Source organism: Oncorhynchus gorbuscha, linkage group LG01 (genome assembly GCF_021184085.1).
Source record: "Oncorhynchus gorbuscha isolate QuinsamMale2020 ecotype Even-year linkage group LG01, OgorEven_v1.0, whole genome shotgun sequence".
Taxonomy (NCBI): Eukaryota; Metazoa; Chordata; class Actinopteri; order Salmoniformes; family Salmonidae; genus Oncorhynchus; species Oncorhynchus gorbuscha.
The window spans coordinates 21,548,353-21,570,368 of record NC_060173.1 but is presented as its reverse complement, the minus strand read 5'-3'; the positions used below and the strand labels follow the sequence as shown (position 1 = coordinate 21,570,368).

Sequence of the window (22,016 nt, the reverse complement as noted above, 5' to 3'; positions counted from 1 at the left end):
CAAATGGACAATGACCCCAAGCATACTTCCAAAGTTGTGGAAAAGTGGCTTAAGCACAACAAAGTCAAGGTATTGGAGTGGCCATACCAAAGCCCTGACCTCAATCCCATAGAAATTTTGTGGGCAGAACTGAAAAAGTGTGTGCGAGCAAGGAGGCCTACAAACCTGACTCAGTTACACCAACTCTGTCAGGAGGAATGGGCCAAAATTCACCCAACTTATTGTGGGAAGCTTGTGGAAGGCTACCCAAAACGTTTGACCCAAGTTAAAAAATGTAAAGGCAATGCTACCAAACACTAATTGAGTGCATGTAAACTTCTGACCCATTTGGAATGTGATGAAAGAAATAAAAGCTGAAATAAATCATTCAATCTGCTATTATTCTGACATTTCACATTCTTAAAATAAAGTGGTGATCCTAACTGACCTAAGACAGGGAATTTGTACTAGGATTAAATGTCAGGGATTGTGAAAAACGGAGTTTAAATGTATTTGGCTACGATGTATGTAAACTTCCGACTTCAACTGCATTGTGCTATAGATCCTTGAGTTCCTAAGGACCGGAGGTTAAAATGTACAGAACATCTGAACAGGTACACGTGAGTACACTATGGTGTTGTGAAGACAGTAACTAATAGCCAAGTTGCTAAGTTGCTAGCAGCAGGACCTCTTATTCTGTGAAGGGCTGTTTACCAGATGGATCGTCTTCTCTTTCTCTCTGTCCTCCTGTTCTTTCAGAATTCTAAGACACAGTAGAAGAGATTTCACTCAGAAATGCGCCAGTCACACATATACTGTAGGTTAATTGTTTATTATTGAGAGTGAGAACTCAACCTCTATTACAGTGACTTGACTAGAGAAGAAATTGCACACAATATAAGATTCTGATCCTATTATTGAAGTTCTAGGATAAATTCATGTACTATGTGTCTAAAGTGTGTATTTAGGAATGATAAGATTGGTCATTGTTTTCTTAATCTTGCCGTGACACATTTGGCTTAATGTGAGTCATCCAAGCAGACAGTTATTACATTTTTGGCCTGACAGTATTACGTTTGTTTTCCTGTCATATAAAGCCTTGTTAATTAATGGCCTAAATTAAAATGACAAATAGTGTTAAGACAATAGTAATGTGGAATAAGTAGGAATTATGTCCTGTTAAAAGTCTTTACTCAACTCACCTTGCCAAATTTACCATTGAGTCTACCACGTTGTGTCCAGAGCAAGCACTGCACTCGTAGAAAATCAACTGGCAGTCCTGCAAAAGGAGATTTGATAAGTCTTTACCAGATGACAAACATGAAGTCAATGGGATGTACAGAATAGCGCTGTGATTGGAAGCGGCTGTAGTAGGTCTATCAGTCTCCTCTTCCACACAGCCATCTCCTACCCCACACAGCCATCTCCTACCCAGGCCTCTTTAGTAGCATTAAGGTGAACACCGTTTGGACTAATGGCCATAGGAGCAAAATGAAAAAGAAGAGCAGCTCTTGACTGATCTGAGGCACTTAGCAATTATCTATCACCATAGAAACTACATACCCAAAGAAAGGAAAAAGAAAACATAGATGAAAGAAGAATGTAGGAAGTAGAAAATAAATCCTGGGCCATATTAATAAGACCACATACATCTTGTTAAAAAGCCTACATTTTTTGCTTTTACTTATTCAGTGAGAAGATCTGTGGGCACTGTGAAACCTATGGGTTGAAGACTGGACCATTAACAACGCCCAGGGAATGGCTGATAGACAGACCTTGGCTAATTTTTCACCCATTCTCGTCTGAACCTTCCGCTCACTCCCCTTGTCAATTTTGTTCCCCAGCAGCATGATGGGAATGTCCTCGCCAGCCCCCTCCTGTGAAGAGAGACAGATGATGGACACAGAGGCATTACATTAGGGCTAGATCTCTCTCTCTCTCTCTCAGGTAGTACATGACAAAGCTGGCTTTATCAGTATAGTGGACATGATGTACTCTGAACTGTGTCACCAAATGCGTAACGATATTGAATGGTAACATGTATCGTGCCTCTACAGATGGACTACAATAAGTGGCGCATTTGATCTGGTATTGTATGTCAATGTTATGTAGGCATACAGTGAATGTGCTATTGAGCAGGAGGATTGAGGTCAGGACTCTGACTGAGCCACTACAGAATAAGTATTTTCTTCTGTTGAAGCCATTCTGTTGTTGATTTATTTGTGTGGTTTGGGTCGTTGTCCTGTTGCAGAACCAATTTCTGTTGAGCTTCAATTGGTGGACAGATAGCCTAACATTCTCCTGCAAAATGTCTTGATAAACTTCGGAATTCATTTTTCCGTCGAGGCAGCCCCAAATCTTGATGCTCCCTCCACCATAATTTACAGTTGGGATGGGGTTTTGATGTTGTTGTGCTGTGCCTTTTTTCCTCCACACATAGTGTTGTGTTCCTTCCAAACAACCCAACTTTAGTTTAATCTGTCCACATAATATTTTGTCGGTAGCGCTGTGGAACATACAGGTGCACTTTTGCAAACTTCAGGCGTGCAGCAATGTTTTGGACAACAGTGTCTTCTTCCGTGGTGTCCTCCCATGAACACCATTCTTGTTTAGTGTTTTACGTATCGTAGCCTCGTCAACAGAGATGTTAGCATGTTCCAGAGATTTCTGTAAGTCTTTAGCTGACACTCTAGGATTCTTATTAACCTCATTGAACATTCTGCGCTGTGTACTTGGAGTCATCTTTGCAGGACGGCCACTCCTAGGGAGAGTAGCAACAGTGCTGAACTTTCTCCGTTGATAGACAATTTGTCTTACTGTGGACTGATGAACATCAAGGCTTTTAGAGATACTTTTGTAACCCTTTCCAGCTATATGCAAGTCAACAATTGTTCATCTTAGGTCTTGTGAGATCTTTTGTTCGAAGCATGGTTCACATCAGGCAATGGTTCTTGTGAATAGCAAACTCAAATGTTTTGAGTGTTTTTTATAGGGCAAGGCAGCTCTAACCAACATCTCCAATCTCGTCTCATTGATTGGACTCCAGGTTAGCTGACTCCTGACTCCAATTATCTTTTGGAGAAGTCATTAGCCTAGGGGTTCACATACTTTTTCCAACTTTCTGTCAGGCGTGTGCGTACTTGTGGTGAAGTCAGATGCAGGAGAGCAGAGAATTGTGCTAGAAGTACACTTTATTACGGCAGTAGAGATATACAGATGGACGCAGCTGCCTCCAGCCAACAAGGCAAAGTGTATAGCGCACACAAATGTTGCGCAACATAAATGTATAGCAATACAAAATAAGCTTTGCGAAAACACACGGAAAAGAACAAACGCTTAGCCTAGTGCGTACAAAACATAACACAAAATAATTACACACAAAGACATGAGGTGGAACAGATGAATAAATACATGTAGTGTGATTGGGAAATGCAAACCAGGTGTGAATGGAACAAGACAAAACCAATAGATAATTGAAGAATGGAGCGGCGATGGCTAGAAAGACGGGGACGTCGAACGCTGAACGCTGAACGCTGAACGCTGAACGCTGAACGCCGCCCGAACAAGGAGAGGAGCCGACTTCGGCGGAAGTCGTGACACCTACACTGTTTAAATGCTGTATTCAATACAGACAAGAAAAATACAATTTGTGTGTTATTTGTTTAAGCACACTATGTTCGTCTATTGTTGTGACTTAGATGAAGATCTGATCATATTTGATGACCAATTTATGCAGAAATCCAGGTAATTCCAAAGGGTTCACATACTTTTTCTTGCCACTGTATGTCAGAGGTGAGCAGTAAAGTGTTTGGGCACTTCCTACCTGTACACTGGTCAGCCACTGCCTCACCGCGGTAAAACTCTGCTCAGCAGTAATGTCATATATGACTACCACACCGTCAGCCTTGCGGAAGAACTGCTTGGTGATGCTGCGATACCTGAAATCAAATCAAATAGTATTCGTCATATGCTTCTTAAACAACAGGTGTAGACTAAGAGTGAAATTCTTACTAACGGGCCCTTCCCAACAATGCAGACAGAAAGAAAATAGAGAAATAAAAGTAAATACACAAAGAGTAACGATAACTTAGCTATTTGCACGAGGTACAAGGGTATTGTAGTCATTTAGCAGACACTCTTATCCAGAGTGACTTACAGGAGCAATAAGGACACAGACAGATTCGAACAAGCGACCTTTCGGTTACTGGCCCAATGTTCTTAACCGCTAGGTTATCTGACGCCCCAGTACCAATATCGAGTCGATGTGCAACGGTACGAGGTAATTTAGGTAGATATGTAAACTACCGTTCAAAAGTTTGGGGGGGGTCACTTAGAAATGTACTTGTTTTTGAAAGAAAAGCACATTTTTTGTCCATTAAAATAACATTGAATTGATCAGAAATACAGTGTAGACATTGTTAATGTTGTAAATGACTATTGTTTTTTTTAATTAGAACATTTATTTTTATTTTTAAATTTTACCCCTTTTTCTCCCCAATTTCGTGGTATCCAATTGTTGTATAGTAGCTCCTATCTTGTCTCATTGCTACAACTCCCATACGGGCTCGGGAGAGACGAAGGTTGAAAGTCATGCGTCCTCCGATACACAACCCAACCAAGCCGCACTGCTTCTTAACACAGTGCGCATCCAACCCGGAAGCCAGCCGCACCAATGCGCCAGAGGAAACACAGTGCACCGGGCCACCTTGGCTAGCGCACACTGCGCCCAGCCCGCCACAGGAGTCGCTGGTGCGCGATGAGACAAGGTCACCCCTACCGACCAAGCCCTCCCTAACCCGGGCGACGCTAGGCCAATTGTGCGTTGCCCCACGGACCTCCCGGTCGTGGCCGGTTACGACAGAGCCTGCGAACCCAGGGACTCTGATGGCACAGCTGGCGCTGCAGTACAGCGCCCTTAACCACTGCGCCACCCGGGAGGCCCTGTAAATGACTATTGTAGCTGAAAACATCTGATTTTTTTCATGGAATATCTACATAGGGGTAAAGAGGCCCATTATCAGCAACCATCACTCCTGTGTTCCAATGGCACGTTGCGTTAGTTAATCCAAGTTGATCATTTTAAAAGGCTAATTGATCGTTAGGCAGGGAGCTCAGCCCAGTGATGTACTGGTCAGTATGCACTACCCTCTGTAATGCCTTGTGGTCAGATGTCAAGCAATTGCCATTCCAAGCAGTGATGCAGCCAATCAAGATGCTCTCAATGGTGCAGCTGAGGGCCCATGCCAAGAGGCATTGTTGTGCCCTCTTCACGACTGTTGGTGTGTGTGGACCATAAGAGATCCTTAATGGACACCAAGGAACATGAAGATTTTAACCCACTCCACTACAGCCCCATCGATTTGAATGCGGGTGTGCTCGGGCCCTCCATTTCCTGTAGTCCACGATTAGCTCCTTTGTCTTGCTGAAGTTGAGGGACAGGTTGTTGTCATGGCACCACACTGCCAAGTCTCTGAACTCCTCCCTATAGGCTGTCTTTTCCTCATTGGTGATCAGGCCTACCACCGTTGTGTCGTCTGCAAACTTAATGATGGTGTTGGAGTTGTGCGCGGCCACACAGTTGTGGGTGAACAGGGAGTACAGGAGGGGAATAAGCACGTGTTGAGGGTCTGCATGGCGGATGTGTTGTTGCCTAACCTCACCACCTAGGGTTGGTCTGTCAGGAAGTCCAGAACATAGTGCACAGGGCAGAGTTCAGAACCAGGGCCCTGAGCTTCATGATGAGCTTGGAGGGTACTATGGTGTTGAAGGCTGAGCTGTATTCAATGGAATGCATTCTTACATAGGTATTCAACTTGTCCAGATGGGATAGGGCAGTGTGGAGTGTAATTGAGATTTCGTCATCAGAGGATTTGTTAAGGTGGTATGCGAATTGGAGTGGGTCCAGGGTGCCAAGATGATGGTGTTGATGTGAGCCATGACCAGCCTTTCACATCATTTCATGGCTACAGATGTGAGTGCCACGGTGCATAAGTCATTTAGACAGATTACTTTGGCGTTCTGGGGCACAGAGACTATGGTGGTCTGCTTGAAACATGTAGGTATTACAGACTGGTTCAGGGAGAGGTTGAAAGTGTCAGTGAGTGTCAGTGAACACACTTGCCAGCTGCTCAGAGCATACTCTGAGTAATCCATCTGTTAGTGAATGTTAACCTGTTTAAAGGTCTTACTCACATTGGCTACGGAGAGTGTGATCACACAGTCATCTGGAATGGCTGGTGCTCTCATGCATGGATCAGTGTTGCTTGCCTCGAAGTGGGCATAGAAGACATTCAGCTCATCTGGTAGGCTTGCGTCACTGGGCTGCTCGTAGCTGGGTTTCCCTTTGTAATCCATAATAGTTTGCCAGCCCTGACACATCCGACGAGCGTCAGCGCTGATGTAGCAAGATTTGATCTTAGTCCTGTATTGATGGTTTGCCTGTTTGATGGTTCGTCAATGTCGTTAATGCACATATTAATGAAGCCGGTGACTGATGTGGTACAATCCTCAATGCCGTTGGATGAATGGTGGAACATATTCCACTCTGTGTTAGCGAAACAGTCCTGTGTCTTAGTCCTGCAGTCCTCAGTCCTGCATCTGCTTCATTGGACCACTTCTGTATTGAGCACGTCACTGGTACTTCATTTGAGTTTTTGCTTGTAAGCATGAAATCAGGAGGATAGAGTTATGGTGAGGGAGAGATTTATATGCGTTTCTGTGTGTGGAGTAAAGATGATCTATAGTTTTTTTTCACCTCTCGTTGCACAGGTGACATGCTGGTAGAAATTAGGTTGGACGGATTTCAGCTTACCTGCATTAAAATCACAGGCCACTAGGAGCGCCGGTTCTGGATGAGCATTTTTCTGTTTGCTTATGGCCCCTATACAGCTCATTGAGTGCAGTCTTAGTGCCAGCATCGGTTTGTGATTCTAAAAAGACTGCTATGAAAAATATAGATGAAAACTATCTTGGTAAATAGTATGGTCTAACTTATTCTAACTTAGGCGAGCAGAACCTCGAGATGGCACACCAGCTGTTGTTAACAAAGAGACACCTCCCCTTTTGAGATTACCTGATGCTGCTGTTCTGTCCTGCAGATGCATGCAAAAACCAGCCAGATGTACACTGGGTGTACAAAACATTAGGAACACCTTCTCTTTCCATGACTGACCAGGTGAAAGCTACGATCCCTTATTGATGTCACCGTTTAAATCCACTTCAATTAGTGTAGTTAAAGGGTAGGATTTTTAAGCTTTGCGACATGGATTGTGTAGGTGTTTCATTCAGAGGATGAAAAGGCAAGACAAAACATTTAAGTGCCTTTGAACTGGGTATGGTAGTAGGTGCCAGGCACACCGGTTTGAGTGTGTCAAGAATTGCAACGCTACTGGGTTTTTCACCCTTTACAGTTTCCTGTGTGTATCAAGAATGACATCCAGCCAACTGTGGTGAAGCATTGGAGTCAACATGGGCAGCATCCATGTGGAACGCTTTCGACACCTTGTAGAGTCCATGCCCCAACGAATTGAGGCTGTTCTGAGGGCAAAAGGGGGTGTTCCTAATGTTTAGTACACTCAATGTATATTATCCATGACCTTGTTCAGCCACAACTCTGAGAAACATAAGATATGACAGTTCTTCAGGTCCCGTTGATAGGATAGTCTTGAACAGAGCTCGTCCAGTTTGTTCTCTATTGAGTGTAGAGGCGGTTTATGTACTCGCCAATGTAGTTTTGTCAGGGTGCCCGCATGCCAGCCTCTCTTTTCTCTGGGATTATGGTCTGGTCCGGGATGAGCAGTATGTCCAGTGCCTATGACTTGTTGAAGTAGAAATCTTCATGCAAATCAAGGTTATTGATCGCTGTTCTGGTGTCCAGAAGCCCTTTTCGATCATAGGAAACGATGGCAGAAACATTATGTACAAAAAAAGTTACGATCAAGCGCAAAAAAAAACACTAAATAGTAGAATTGTTCAGGAGCCTGTAAAATGACTGCTATCTATTGCAGGACCATTCTGATAGTCCTCTCCTGAAGTGGTGGAGAAGGGAGTAATTGTAAGACCGAGAATTCCCCCATTTGTATTTTATCCTCATGCACAACATTACATGTCATTTGACCTTTTAAAACTTTTGTCTCATTATTAAAATACTGACATTTAACCATAGTAGCAGTAGTGCGCCATACAGCCTAACTGCTTGTAGCAAAATAAAAGCTGCTGAGGCAAAAGGTTGAACATGTGTAAATCCACCCAGTAGAGTTCCCACCTCTCCTGTCCTGCTGTATCCCACATCTGCAGCGCCACCTGGCTGTTGTCCACCCGTATCGTCTTCACACTGTAGTCTATGCCTGTTGATGATGCAGGACGGACAAGATAGCATTCATCTGATTTAAGTCACTTAGTCATTTACTATCTTTTGCCTTACAATAATATTTTGTCCCTGTAATTTTGTATCCATATTCATTTTCAAAAGCAAACAAGAAATGATTGGCACGTAATAAGATACAAAAATGATGAAAGGAAGCAACAATTGATTTCCGGGCTAAATCTGGATAAAACAAGGAACTTCAAAGGATAACATGTGGAACTTTATATGGAAATGTCTGAAATGTTACTTATCCATTGATGATTCCAAATCGACTACATCAGTCCCCAGTGCTCAAATAGAAACGGAGGAACAACATGTTTTTTTGTCAATGCTTGCGTCACGATTGCGTCAACAGGAGTTGATCGGATATTGTATATTGTTCTAAAGGGACCACACAATTCAAAATCCATCTGACTTTCTCAACAACAACAAAAATATCGTATGACTATTTTGAGAATCAAATGCTTCGAAGCAGGGCCTAAATAGAGAGGATATTAAGAAATGTGGAGCTGTTTGTACCAGGCTGCAGAACGACAGGAGAGGAACACGTGTCTTCACAAGCTGTTTCATGTGGCACTGTTTGGTCTGCCCAGCTCTACTGGTTTAAAACTACAACTTACACTGTTTGGTCTGCCCAGCTCTACTGGTTTAAAACTACAACTTACACTGTTTGGTCTGCCCAGCTCTACTGGTTTAAAACTACAACTTACACTGTTTGGTCTGCCCAGCTCTACTGGTTTAAAACAACAACTTACACTGTTTGGTCTGCCCAGCTCTACTGGTTTAAAACTACAACTTACACTGTTTGGTCTGCCCAGCTCTACTGGTTTAAAACTACAACTTACACTGTTTGGTCTGCCCAGCTCTACTGGTTTAAAACTACAACTTACACTGTTTGGTCTGCCCAGCTCTACTGGTTTAAAACTACAACTTTCACTGTTTGGTCTGCCCAGCTCTGCTGGTTTAAAACTACAACTTACACTGTTTGGTCTGCCCAGCTCTACTGGTTTAAAACTACAACTTACACTGTTTGGTCTGCCCAGCTCTACTGGTTTAAAACTACAAGATTCCCAATACACTTACAGTGTGCTTGATTCATGTATACAGAATGGTGCACTGACTTACGATGGGATTGCACAGCACTGTATGAGTGAAAAAACTTCATTGAATTAAACCAATATAAAAATGGTATGGTGAGTCATGACATAATTGAGTATGCTCTCAGTCACACACAGTACAAACTTGTTTTGGGTGTGCAACATTAACCTACAGTACAACAGAAAGGTCAATCGGAAGAATCCAAGTCATGGTCAGTGTGAGTCAAGTCAGTCAATATACAGCACCACAATATGGTTTCTCTGCTTATTAGGCTGTGGCCTATAAGTGCAAGATCAACACAACATAATCAGCTTTCCACAGTGTTAAACAATCAGCATCTTAAAGTGCTTAGTGAGTAAAGCCAGTGTGAGAGGGAGGGTGAGGTCAACCAGCCACAGGACTGGGCTCTGCTCTGAGTCGTGTTCATTAGGGCACACCGTAGCGAAACATTTTTCAACATGTAATCAAATTATTCTTCTACAACAATTCCAGGTAGTTCTGTTTCAGTTGGTTTTGTTCCGTTGGTGCCTAATGAACACAACCCTGCTCTGCTGTAGAAAAGTAAGCCTGGAAAGGCCACTCACCGACGGTGGCAGAGGTGCCTGGGTAAAAGCAGTCATCACAGAACCGCCTGAGGAGAGAGGTCTTCCCCACACTGGAGTTGCCCACCAGGACGATCTTAAACAGGCGGTCTGGGGCCAACGCTGCACCCTCCTCCTGGAAACACAACACAGAGTGAAAGAGGGAGGTGTGTGTTAAGACTTCATATTATAAGTTTCATCCAACTCACTAACTCACTATGTAGTCAAGTCTACTTTTCCTCAAGTAATTACCAGGATAATTTAGATGGCAAGTATCCAATTCGATATATACTGGGAGAGAGTACACTACAAACGACGACATGGCAACAAATATTTGAGCATTGAGCAGCATATTTGAACATATTATGAACACTGCATAATTAGCCCCCTAATTCCAAGAAACTCCACAACTATTATCCTATTATATTATTCTGTTATAGTAAAACAAAGTTGCACAAAATACATAGTAATTTCCTAAAATCGACAGTAAATCATGGAAACACTTTCAACAAACACTAATACAAGTAGCTAATCCTGTTTGTGAGGTTCACTGCGGGGTCAACTCACTCAAAGTGAGAAACCCAACACCTGTGACTGTTTTGTTCCTATCTCAGGTCTGGTCTGTTGGAAAAACAGAGCTTTGTGAACACACTGTGCTGTACATCCACCTACACTCCTCCCCCACACCTCTCTTTACGGGGTCAGGAGAACAAACAAAAACCTGGTGACCTACAAACAACCCTGGAGGGAACATAATGTGAAAATGCTGAACAATCTCTTTCACTTCAAATGGAGGATAATTATGCCAAGCCAACTGAATCCTTCTAGTCTATTCAGTAGACAGACCACAATGTCTCTCCACATAATTTCATACCAACACTGATGTTGTGTCTCTATCTGAGCCCTGGTCCTACATGCTTACATTCCCCATAGTCTCCTTTCCGACAGGCTGGCCCCTGGGGGATGTAGGCATCTCTGTCTCTCTGGTGTCAACTGGCTGCTGCTGCTCCATTGTTGGAGGAGAACTGGGAGGATTTATAGAGGTCATCTGTAGCTCTATGTGCTCTTCCTCCTCGGCCTCCTCATGCCACTCCCAGAGCTGAGTCTGGTAGTTATCCTGTAGGAGCTGGGGTAGGTGGTCCTCCTCTATGGAGATGATCCTCTGGAGGGGTCTGTGGAGGGGTCTGGAATCCACCACGTCCTCCAGGCTGTAGCCATTCACTCCACCTGGACTCTTCCTCTTAGATTGGGGGAGCACTACCTCCTCATCCTCACTGGAGAGACAGGGATGAGATGGAAATTGATGGGGAAATTGGCTCAAATGCTTTTTTTGGAGTACAATGGTATGGACGTAGAATGTGAATGGACTTGCAGGCATTTGCATATATTAAGAACAATGTAAATACTGTACAGACACGTTCTACACAGAACTTAAACTGCAGCCCTATTGAGCAGCTTTCTGTCCAACGTGAAATCTGTTTCATGTGCTTTATTTGGCTTTTTGCAATGCCACCTACTTAGAAAATATGAATCATTCACTATTAATAACTAGTCATATTCATACTGAACAAGAGTGTATTGTAGGTGAATTGAACGTTTGTATCAATTAAGGCTTCCATAACAGCACCAGGCACTATCCATTCAAGTTGTATTAAAAGCCTCTCTAAGCAAATAGTATACCTAAAGGCCTTTGTGTCAAAGTGATTCAGAGTATTTGATCCAGGTCTCAGGTTGCAAGCAGGATTTTTAACAGTATTCCTCAGTTTCTGCAAAACAACAAAACAAAAACAAATTCATCTGCAATTTGATTGAAAATGTTTTCTAGATTCCATGCTTTTCAAGGAATCATGTTTTTAGGTTAGTATCTATCAAACTTGATAGGGACAGACAGATACTGTAGATATATAGAAGGGGATTTCACAAAAAGAGAATGATTAATAAATACATTGCACATGTGTATACTTACTTGATAAGAGCACATGTCTCGCTCATCTCGTAAGTGCTTGTTCATTTCCCTGAAGATAATATAACAAGGAAGGGGTTCATTGCAACAGAAATACATACTTTCTAAGCACTTAGAAACTGGATGGTTGGAGCACTGAATGCTGATTGGCTGAAAGCCATGGTATACGAGACTGTATACCACAGGTATGGCAAAACATTTAGTTTTACTGTTCTAATTACATTTGTATGACTAATTTCCCACTGCAAAGGGCTGTTTCCAGGCACTCCGCATTGCGTCGTGGTTAAGAACAGCTCTTAGCTGTGGTATATTGGCCATGTACCACACACCTCGTGCCTCATGATTTAGTATAAAGCAGCTTGAGGAGTTTGCCTGAGGTCAATGCGGTCTGTTGGATTGATGGCCTTGGTTTGTAGTGAATATAACATAACCTTCAGTATTGTACAGTATGATCATTGCTCCTTGATTTGGAGAGTAGTGGCTCTGAACTGATATACAGTAACCCACTGCCTCTCTCCTAGTGTGTGTGTGTGTGTGTGTGTGTGTGTGTGTGTGTGTGTGTGTGTGTGTGTGTGTGTGTGTGTGTGTGTGTGTGTGTGTGTGTGTGTGTGTGTGTGTGTGTGTGTGTGTGTGTGTGTGTGTGTGTGTGTGTGTGTGTGTGTGTGTGTGTGTGTGTGTGTGTGTGCGCGTGTGTGTGTGTGCGCGTGTGTGCGTGTGTTTGTCTGTTCCATCTCCACTTTTACCTCAGCAGGTCAAGTTGTTTCAGCAGGCTCGCTCGCTCCCTCTGCAATCCCTCTGTGACCCGGTACATTTACTTGCGTTCTCCCTGGACAACAAATACACATATTCATGTTATAATATCAGTATTTCATTAGGATCCCCATTAGCTAGCAGCTGCGACTCTTCCTGGGGTCCAAACAGAACATAAAACATGATATAATACAGAACATTAACAGACAAGTACATCACACAGACAGAACTACATCAACATAAATTTAGGTACAGTGGCTTTTATACATTTATGCCTTCATAATCATGTGATTATGTGGGGGCTGTGCTTTGGCAGAGTGGGTGGGGTTATATCCTTCCTGTTTGGCCCTGTCCGGGGGTGTCCTCGGATGGGGCCACAGTGTCTCCTGACCCCTCCTGTCTCAGCCTCCAGTATTTATGCTGCAGTAGTTTATGTGTCGGGGGGCTAGGGTCAGTTTGTTTATCTGGAGTACTTCTCCTGTCCTATTCGGTGTCCTGTGTAAATCTAAGTGTGCGTTCTCTAATTCTCTCCTTCTCTCTTTCTTTCTCTCTCTCGGAGGACCTGAGCCCTAGAACCATGCCCCAGGACTACCTGACATGATGACTCCTTGCTGTCCCCAGTCCACCTGGCCATGCTGCTGCTCCAGTTTCAACTGGCCTGGGCCCTAGGACCATGTCCCAGGACTACCTGACATGAGGACTCCTTGCTGTCCCCAGTCCACCTGGCCATGCTCCTGCTCCAGTTTCAACTGTTCTGCCTTACTATTATTCAACCATGCTGGTCATTTATGAACATTTGAACATCTTGGCCACGTTCTGTTATAATCTCCACCCGGCACAGCCGGAAGAGGACTGGCCACCCCACATATGCTCTCTCTAATTCTCTCTTTCTTTCTCTCTCTCGGAGGACCTGAGCCCTAGGACCGTGCCCCAGGACTACCTGACATGATGGCTCCTTGCTGTCCCCAGTCCACCTGACTGTGCTGCTGCTCCAGTTTCAACTGTTCTGCCTTATTATTATTTGACCATGCTGGTCATTTATGAACATTTGAACATCTTGGTCAAACCCGGCACAGCCAGAAGAGGACTGGCCACCCCACATAGCCCGGTTCCTCTCTAGGTTTCTTCCTAGGTTTTGGCCTTTCTAGGGAGTTTTTCCTAGCCACCGTGCTTTTACACCTGCATTGTTTGCTGTTTGGGGTTTTAGGCTGGGTTTCTGTACAGCACTTTGAGATATCAGCTGACGTACGAAGGGCTATATAAATAAATTTGATTTGATTTGATTTGATTTGATTTATAGACGCTACTGAACGCAAGTAGCGCCTATGACAGATGTTCCCAACTCCGGTCCTTGAGTACCCCAAACAGTACACATTTTTAATGTAGCCCTGGACAAGCACACCTGATTCAACAAATTAGCAGGCCCTCAATGAGTTGATTCAGGTATGGTTGTATGGGGCTTTTGGGGTACTCAAGGAGCGGAGTTGGGAACCACTGGTCTAAGAAGTGGACTCACAAGGAGAAACAAGCACCCAAACCGGATCAAAGACACAGCCAGCCATCCAGATACTTACATCTCCCTCTCCTGGTTCAGGTGTGAGGACTGCTCCTGCAGGAGGACCAGCTGCTCCTGGGCCAGGCTCAGCTCCTGACTGGTGTGCTCCAGCTCCTGGGCCAGCTCCTCATTGGTCTGCTTCAGTGCCACGTTCTCCACCTTGGTCACGTGTTGCTCGCTGTGCAGCTCCCGGCACTGATACTCCCACTGGGTAGGGGACACGGTCACAGAGGAGACAAGCAGAGGTGACAACACACAAAACAACACTACAGCCTAAAGCAGACGCACTACAATAACCTGCACTTTCATTTCATTGATATCTGTGTTGAAGAATGGCAAGGCCAGTTGATCTGGGGTCACCATATCCCAGATGCTACTATGCAGTAACAATCATGGTCTGGGGTCTATGATTGGTAGAGTATGATCAATGTGTGATTGCTATGATACACCAAGCATTGATGAATCAAAGGATGAAACAAATGATATCTTCTAAACACATACTGGTCTGGTCTGACACGCATCCCATTGAAGCCAGGGGTTGTGTGAGGACACGCAGATAAGGCTATTGTCTGAATGCAGCCTCAAACACTACTATCACTGTTCTAAATATATAAGTGTCACAACGGATCCAACACAACAACATAAGAGATGTTTTATCTAGCGACACTGATTAGGCTAGCCAGCATAGCGCCTGTATGCCTGCTCTACAGAGACGTGTTGGCACCGTAGAAATAGAATATCTACAACGGACATTCCCAATCCAGTCAATGTTCTGCCATTCAATTTCTGGTTGGCAGAGACGAATGTGGATGGTGCCAGGGAGATCTGAGTGAAGGTGACCTGGGCACAGTACAAATTAAGGCCTTGTTTCCTTTTATAAAGCAAATTAAGATGCACTGGTAAGACTCCTTTCTATTTGATTAATTAATTTTAAAAGCTTCCGTGTAGTTCTGTTTTTGATAGTGTTATTGTTGCGTATTATCATCATTTAATTTCCATTTGAGAGTAAGCTGCAGATACTCAGGGACAGCTCTTAGAGCTTCAAGTCAACTAATAAGGCTGGTCACAATTCATTCCAGATCAATCAGAGTTGATATTTCACATTGTTCAACACACTTTCAGGAAAATGTGATTTAATAAATAATAATGATATGTTCTGTACAGTAGAATTATATCCTTTACAGTGATGCCAGTGATGATCAATTTCTCATCATTGGTGTCCCGACTCACCCTCCTTTGTTTCTGGAAGATCTGATCCAGCTCCCTTTCCTTACTGGACAGCTGATGCTCCAGATCCTGACTCTTAGACAAGAAGTGCTCAGAGTCCTGCAGTGGAGAGTGAGAGTCAGTGTGAAACAGAGTGAGAGTCAGTGTGATAGAAAGAGTGTGTGTGAGAAAGAAAGAGAGAGAGAAAGAGAGAGAGAGAGAAAGAAAGAGAGAGAGAGTGAGTGTATGAGAAAGAGTGTGAGACAGAGCTTGAGAGAAAGAGTGTGTGAGAGAGATCTCAGTGTGTGTTGTATTCAGTGGGAGATCTCTTTACCTGCAGTAAGATCCTGTCCTTTTCCTTTTTCATTTGCTGTTCCATTTCTTCATATAAGCGATGGATCTCATCGTCATGTGTTGCTGATTTCCTGTTCGGATTTAGAAATATTTTCATCTTGTTAATGCTAATACAGCATATTCCGTTAGTTTGGTGAATCACATGCATAGGCACAGAATCACATGCATAGGCACAGAATCACATGCATAGGCACAGAATCACATGCATAGGCACAGAATCACATGCATAGGCACAGAATCACATGCATAGGCATAGAATCACATGCATAGGCATAGAATCACATACATAGGCATAGAATCACATACATAGGCATAGAATCACATACATAGGCATAGAATCACATACATAGGCATAGAATCACATACATAGGCATAGAATCACATACATAGGCATAGAATCACATACATAGGCATAGAATCACATACATAGGCATAGAATCACATGCATAGGCATAGAATCACATACATAGGCATAGAATCACATACATAGGCATAGAATCACATACATAGGCATAGAATCACATACATAGGCATAGAATCACATACATAGGCATAGAATCACATACATAGGCATAGAATCACATGCATAGGCAGCACATAAATTCCGTACTTGAGATCTTACATGAGCTTCCAGTCTGCCATTTCAATCATACAGTAGGTATTTGTAACCTAGTGTGATGCATTCCAAACAGGCACAGCAACAAATATATTTTCAAGGGAGTACCATGAAAAAATAACACTTATTATCAGTCTAGCATTACATGCAGTTCATATCTGAAGATAATAGGGATAACTGTAATTACTGAAACATTCCAGACTACTCTGGTCAGCTTTAATTAAACATCCCTGCGTGTCTACAGCTCAGAATACAGCAAGAAAGACATTGACAATACATTTGAAACAGCTGCAAAGTGTGAGCCACACTTTCTCTCTCTTATGAAACATTTGCATTCATTTCTGTCAGGAACAGCCCACCGAACTGGATGCTTTTCAACTATGTGAAACTGTGTGATAATGCACCACGGTGGTACAAAAGCTGTGCTCTGTTGAAAAGTGACAAAATAAACAAGTACTGTAGGTAGAGATTGTGGAGTAGTATTCCTTGTGTAAAATTGCCATACATATTGCCCGAATTGAAGAAAGTTGGTGTTTAGGGAGAACATTCACAAACACTTAACATGACTTTGGAACTGGAAGGTTGAGTAAATGTGTCTCTTGAAGTAAATGTTTGTTTCACCCACACTGTAAAACTTTAACACTTCTACCTTCCCAAGGCAGGACTAACACTCAATGTGTAGAATTTAGCTGGCTTAACTAAGGACTACAAATCTGAAAGAAAAAGTTATGCTTTTAGTAATAGAATGAAAAAGAACCAGGGAAAACCAGATACATACCTGGGGATGACCATGACATAAAAGTCTAACTGGCACACATAGCAAGTACATGCAGTAGGCTACTTCGCCCCTCATTACTCAGGCAATGAGGTTTTCTGTAAAGGAACATTTAGAGCTAGCCTGGTCCCAGGTCTGTTGGTGCTGCCTTGCCAATGACCATAGGAGTTGGCAAGACAGCCCAAACAGATCTGGGACCAGGCAACAGTGGGCTGCTAATGGCCTAAATCCTACATGTGCACCAATATCTGATGAATGAAGTAGTAGGCTTCTAACCTTTTAAGGGCGCTCTCCATCTCCATCCTCTCCTGGTTGGCCCCTGTGATCTGTAAAATTACTCTGGCCAGGAACCCCTCAAAGTTGGACAGGAGGTGCGGCTCGTCCCTCCTCAGCTGGGCCCAAAGACTACGCACCTCACCAGGGCTGATGGGAAGCGGGTCAGAACAAAGATTAGCCTGAATGACAAGACCTGGAATACAGTCTGTATACTGCAGTTAGATTTCTGTAGAAGAACTGTACTGAGGTTCTTCATGGAGGAAAGAAATTGAATTATACTTGAAGTAGAATTGTATGGAGACATGGACATAGAAATAGAGCCATGAATAGATTTTCTTTTAAGACAAGGTCAATGTGAACAATTAGGACAATGTAGGCAGGCAGGCTGTGGACAGGCAGTGGGTGGCTGTGGACAGGCAGGCAGTGGGTGGCTGTGGGCTGCCTGCAACCATGCTTACATATTTGTTTAAAATGTACATTTGGGCAAGATGATCTTGGCCTTGAAAATCCCCTTTCCGGTTAGAAGAAAACAACTATTTTGACGGTTTGAAGCCATCTTTGTCTGTGCCCAGGTATTCACGTCAGTGTTCAGATAACGACTGCTATTGAACATTGTATTGTAAAAGGCAAGTGAATGTGTGGAAAGACAAAATAACCATCCTCCGCCATGGAAGACTCCTTACAGTAGACTCCTACGCCATGTCAACTTCAGGAAGACACCAGAGGTTGGTGCACAAACCGATCTGATGTAAATTGTCAGCATTCCTCTCTGGTTCTAACCCAGGTTTACACAGTCAATAGTAAGTCCTTATCAAATGTACATCCTCCACTCCTACTGTTTAACTTTATTGAGCTGTACTTGTTTGCTAAAGGTGAGTCTAGTCATGCGTTATACGAGGCCTGGCTTTATCTTTTCCCTCCCAATGCCTGGAGTTTAAAAAAGCCAAAATCATTGTACCAGCACCCAGTCACCAATGTCTGGAATAGACATGAATGTCGTCGACTGTAATGATTTGTCGAAGGTTAAGCAAGCCAAATCAATTTTCATGAACTTTTCCTATGACTGATGTTTCTGAGGAAGAAGACAGTATACTTCAGGATTTAATCTATGTTCTATGCTTGGTTGTTAAGCTCAGAATTTCCAGAGAAATATCGAAGCAAGTAGATTGAAACAGCAAGTAGTGGCTCGCACTACTAAGGAGTGGCAACTTACAGTGCTTTTTGTTTTGCACAGCTGACCAATCTAATGGAATAGACAAATAGGTCATTTGAGGGCATTGTTGAGGGGTGGATTGCATAAGACAAAAACACTCACTCCTCAAAGACGTTGCTGGCTCCCAAGCTCTCCATTAGCATGCAGAAGTGCTTCTCCTCCTCGTCCTCACTGCCCACCAACCGTTCCTCCCACTGGGTCTGGTACAGGGAGTCTGGAGGGCCCTGAGTGGGTTCCTTGGCAATGGGGCTGGCCATCCCCTCTGTTGCAGAGATCCTCCGGCCAAACAGGAACTCACCTAGAGAAACAAGAGTCCAGGAGATTATTCATAATATCCTTTACTCTCACTCTCCACTCTTTCCCTCTACCTGCACCTACGCTGAGCTACCATACTCCGCCTGCACGGTGCACTAGCACTGTTGATGTTATTATGTGGAAATAGAAGACACTAAGATTGACATCAAAACTGAACAATCACAGCACAGTAGAAAGTGAGAAGGGAACATAGTCAACCTACTAAAGCCCAAGGAGAATTCCTCCAGGGTGAGGTATCCATTGCCGTCAGAGTCCAGGGTGTCAAAGACATTCTCCAGCTCCTCGGCACCGAGGGGCAACTCTCCATGGAGCCTCTGTGGAGTAGGACACACTGTCAGGTGACATTGACACGACTGGGGACCTGAAGGATTCTGGAGTATTTACATGAACAATACAGTACATGGTACAACAGCTGCCAGCCAGGCATAAGCCCCTGGGAAAACACTCAACACTATGATTAGCATCAGAAGATATTTGTATCCAAGTACAGGACGAGTCTTTGTAAGGACTTCATGTTCATAAGGAGTAGGGTAGTGTATTATTTGCGCTCACGCAACTGATCTAATGGATGTAATGGGTTCATGATGAAGGAATTGTGAATAACTACTCTATTTGTTTTGTAAAATGTTTATATTAATGAACCTGTGACATCTTTATTCCGATTGAACCCAAACATTTGAGAAATTAACATATGCCCAGTCAACAAAAACAGCAAAAAAAGTCAACAACATAAACCTTAATCTGTGTTAATACATAGCCCAAACCACCATTTACACACCAAGGCCAAACAGAGTGTAAAAACTGTTTGGAATATAGACAAGCAAACAAGAGACTTAAAACCTACTGAAACCCTGAAAATAAACAGTAAAGACCACAATGATCTTGAAAAGCCAAATGCTGCCACACCTCTGTGAGCTGTGCATGTCAATGTTTACACTGAAACAAACCACTTGTGAAATTCATAGTAGGAACTCTGCTGTCCACTGTTTGTACATTATGTTATCTGGACTGAACACATCCCTTATGTCAGCAAACAGAGTTCACAGCCTGAGACACACCACTGCCAACCTTTAGGTCATGGTGTGAAAAACATTGTACAGGCTGTACAGTATGTGCATCAGCACAAAATGCTACATGTGCACATCTATGGCAATGCTGTCAATTGCTAGAATACGTTATTAAAGTAAATAAAACATATAAAAAGGGTTCTTGTGCCACTTAACCAGATTCTTAACCCTTGTGGATAAACAAGGGTTGCCTTATCAAGCATAGTAAATACCTGACTAAATCAAAATGACTTTCCTGTACCACCTGCTCTGGTTGTATGTAGATTCGGAAAGTATTCAGACCCCTTGACTTTTCCCACATTTTGTTACGTAGTTTATTACGTAGTTTTTGTCCCTTGTCAATCTACACACAATACCCCATGATGACAAAGCAAAAACAGGTTTATGATATTTGTGCAATTTTTTTTTAAAATCCCATCAATATCACATTTACATAAGCATTCAGACCCTTTACTCGGTACGTTGTTGAGTCCCCTTTAGACATTTACATTTACATTTAGGAAAGCCTTGAGTCTTCTTGGGTATGACGCTACAAGCTTGGCACACCGGTTTTGGAAGTTTCTCCCATTCTTCTTTGCAGATCAACTCAAGCTCTGCCAGATTGGATGGGGAGCGTCGCTGCACAGCTATTTTCAGGTCTTTCCAGAGATGTTTGATCGGGTTCAAGTCCAGGCTCTGGCTGGACCACTCAAGGACATTCAGAGACTTATCCCGAAGCCACTCCTACGTTGTCTTGGCTGTGTGCTTAGGGTCATGCCTGAGCACTCTGGAACAGGTTTTCATCAAGGATCTGTCTGTACTTTGCTCCATTTATCATTCCCCCAACCTGAATAGTCAAATCAAACCACATGTGCTGAATACAACAGGTGTAGACCTTAAAATGAAATGCTTACTTACGAGCCCTAACCAACAATGCAGTTTTTTAATTAAACACAGGTGGATTGTATTTATCATCATTAGTCATTTAGGTCAACATTGGATCATTCAGAGATCCTCACTGAACTTCTGGAGAGAGTTTGCTGCACTGAAAGTAAAGGGGCTGAATAATTTTGCACGCCCAATTATTCAGTTTTTGATTTGTTAAAAAAGTTTGAAATATCCAATAAATGTCGTTCCACTTCATGATTGTGTCCCACTTGTTGTTGATTCTTCACAAAAAAATAAAATTTTATATCTTTATGTTTGAAGCCTGAAATGTGGCAAAAGGTCGCAAAGTTCAAGGGGGCCGAATACTTTCGCAAGGCACTGTAGGTAGAGTTATTAAAGTGACTATGCATAGATGATAACAGAGAGTAGCAGCGGTGGGGGGAGGGGGGGGGGTTGGCAATGCAAATAGTCTGAGTAGCCATTTGATTAGGTGTTCAGAAGTCTTATGGCTTGGGGGTAGAAGCTGTTTAGAAGCCTCTTGGACCTAGACTTGGCGCTTCGGTACCGCTTACCGTGCGGTAGCAGAGAGAACAGTCTATGACTGTTGTGGCTGGAGTCTTTGACAAGTGCCTTCCTCTGATGGTGTCAGAGTGCCTTCCTCAGACACCGCCTGGTATAAAGGTCCTGGATGGCAGGAAGCTTGGCCCCAGTGATGTACTGGGCCGTACGCACTACCTGCTGTAGTGCCTTGCGGTCGGAGGCCGAGCAGTTGCCATACCAGGCAGTTATGCAACCAGTTAGGATGCTCTCGATGGCGCAGCTTTAGAACCTTTTGAGGATCTGAGGACCCATGCCAAATATTTTCAGTATCCTGAGGGGGAATAGGTTTTGTCGTGCCCTCTTCACAACTGTCTTGGTGTGCATGGACCAAGTTAGTTTTTTGGTGATGTGGACACCAAGGAACTTGAAGCTCTCAACCTGCTCCAATGCAGCCCTGTCGATGAGAATGGGGGCATGCTCGGTCCTCTTTTTCCTG

At 43.4% G+C, this 22,016-nt stretch overlaps 1 protein-coding gene across 1 annotated transcript in view; it reads right to left on the bottom strand.

The window, feature by feature from the left end:
• Positions 1-409: 409 nt before the first annotated feature.
• LOC124040533 (EF-hand calcium-binding domain-containing protein 4B-like) overlaps positions 410-22,016 on the bottom strand; it is a 34,124-nt gene continuing 12,517 nt past the window's right edge. Inside the window, exons 3-18 of the mRNA XM_046357712.1 lie at positions 19,249-19,360; positions 18,834-19,029; positions 17,519-17,665; positions 15,832-15,922; positions 15,522-15,617; positions 14,311-14,498; positions 12,730-12,795; positions 11,990-12,038; positions 11,704-11,789; positions 10,946-11,297; positions 10,027-10,159; positions 8,243-8,324; positions 3,803-3,917; positions 1,755-1,856; positions 1,182-1,258; positions 410-742 (exon numbers count right to left, since the gene is read on the bottom strand). Of these exons, the coding sequence (XP_046213668.1) occupies positions 655-742; positions 1,182-1,258; positions 1,755-1,856; positions 3,803-3,917; positions 8,243-8,324; positions 10,027-10,159; positions 10,946-11,297; positions 11,704-11,789; positions 11,990-12,038; positions 12,730-12,795; positions 14,311-14,498; positions 15,522-15,617; positions 15,832-15,922; positions 17,519-17,665; positions 18,834-19,029; positions 19,249-19,360 (1,980 nt within the window). The 3' untranslated portion in view covers positions 410-654. The remainder of the gene's footprint in view (positions 743-1,181; positions 1,259-1,754; positions 1,857-3,802; positions 3,918-8,242; positions 8,325-10,026; positions 10,160-10,945; positions 11,298-11,703; positions 11,790-11,989; positions 12,039-12,729; positions 12,796-14,310; positions 14,499-15,521; positions 15,618-15,831; positions 15,923-17,518; positions 17,666-18,833; positions 19,030-19,248; positions 19,361-22,016) is intronic.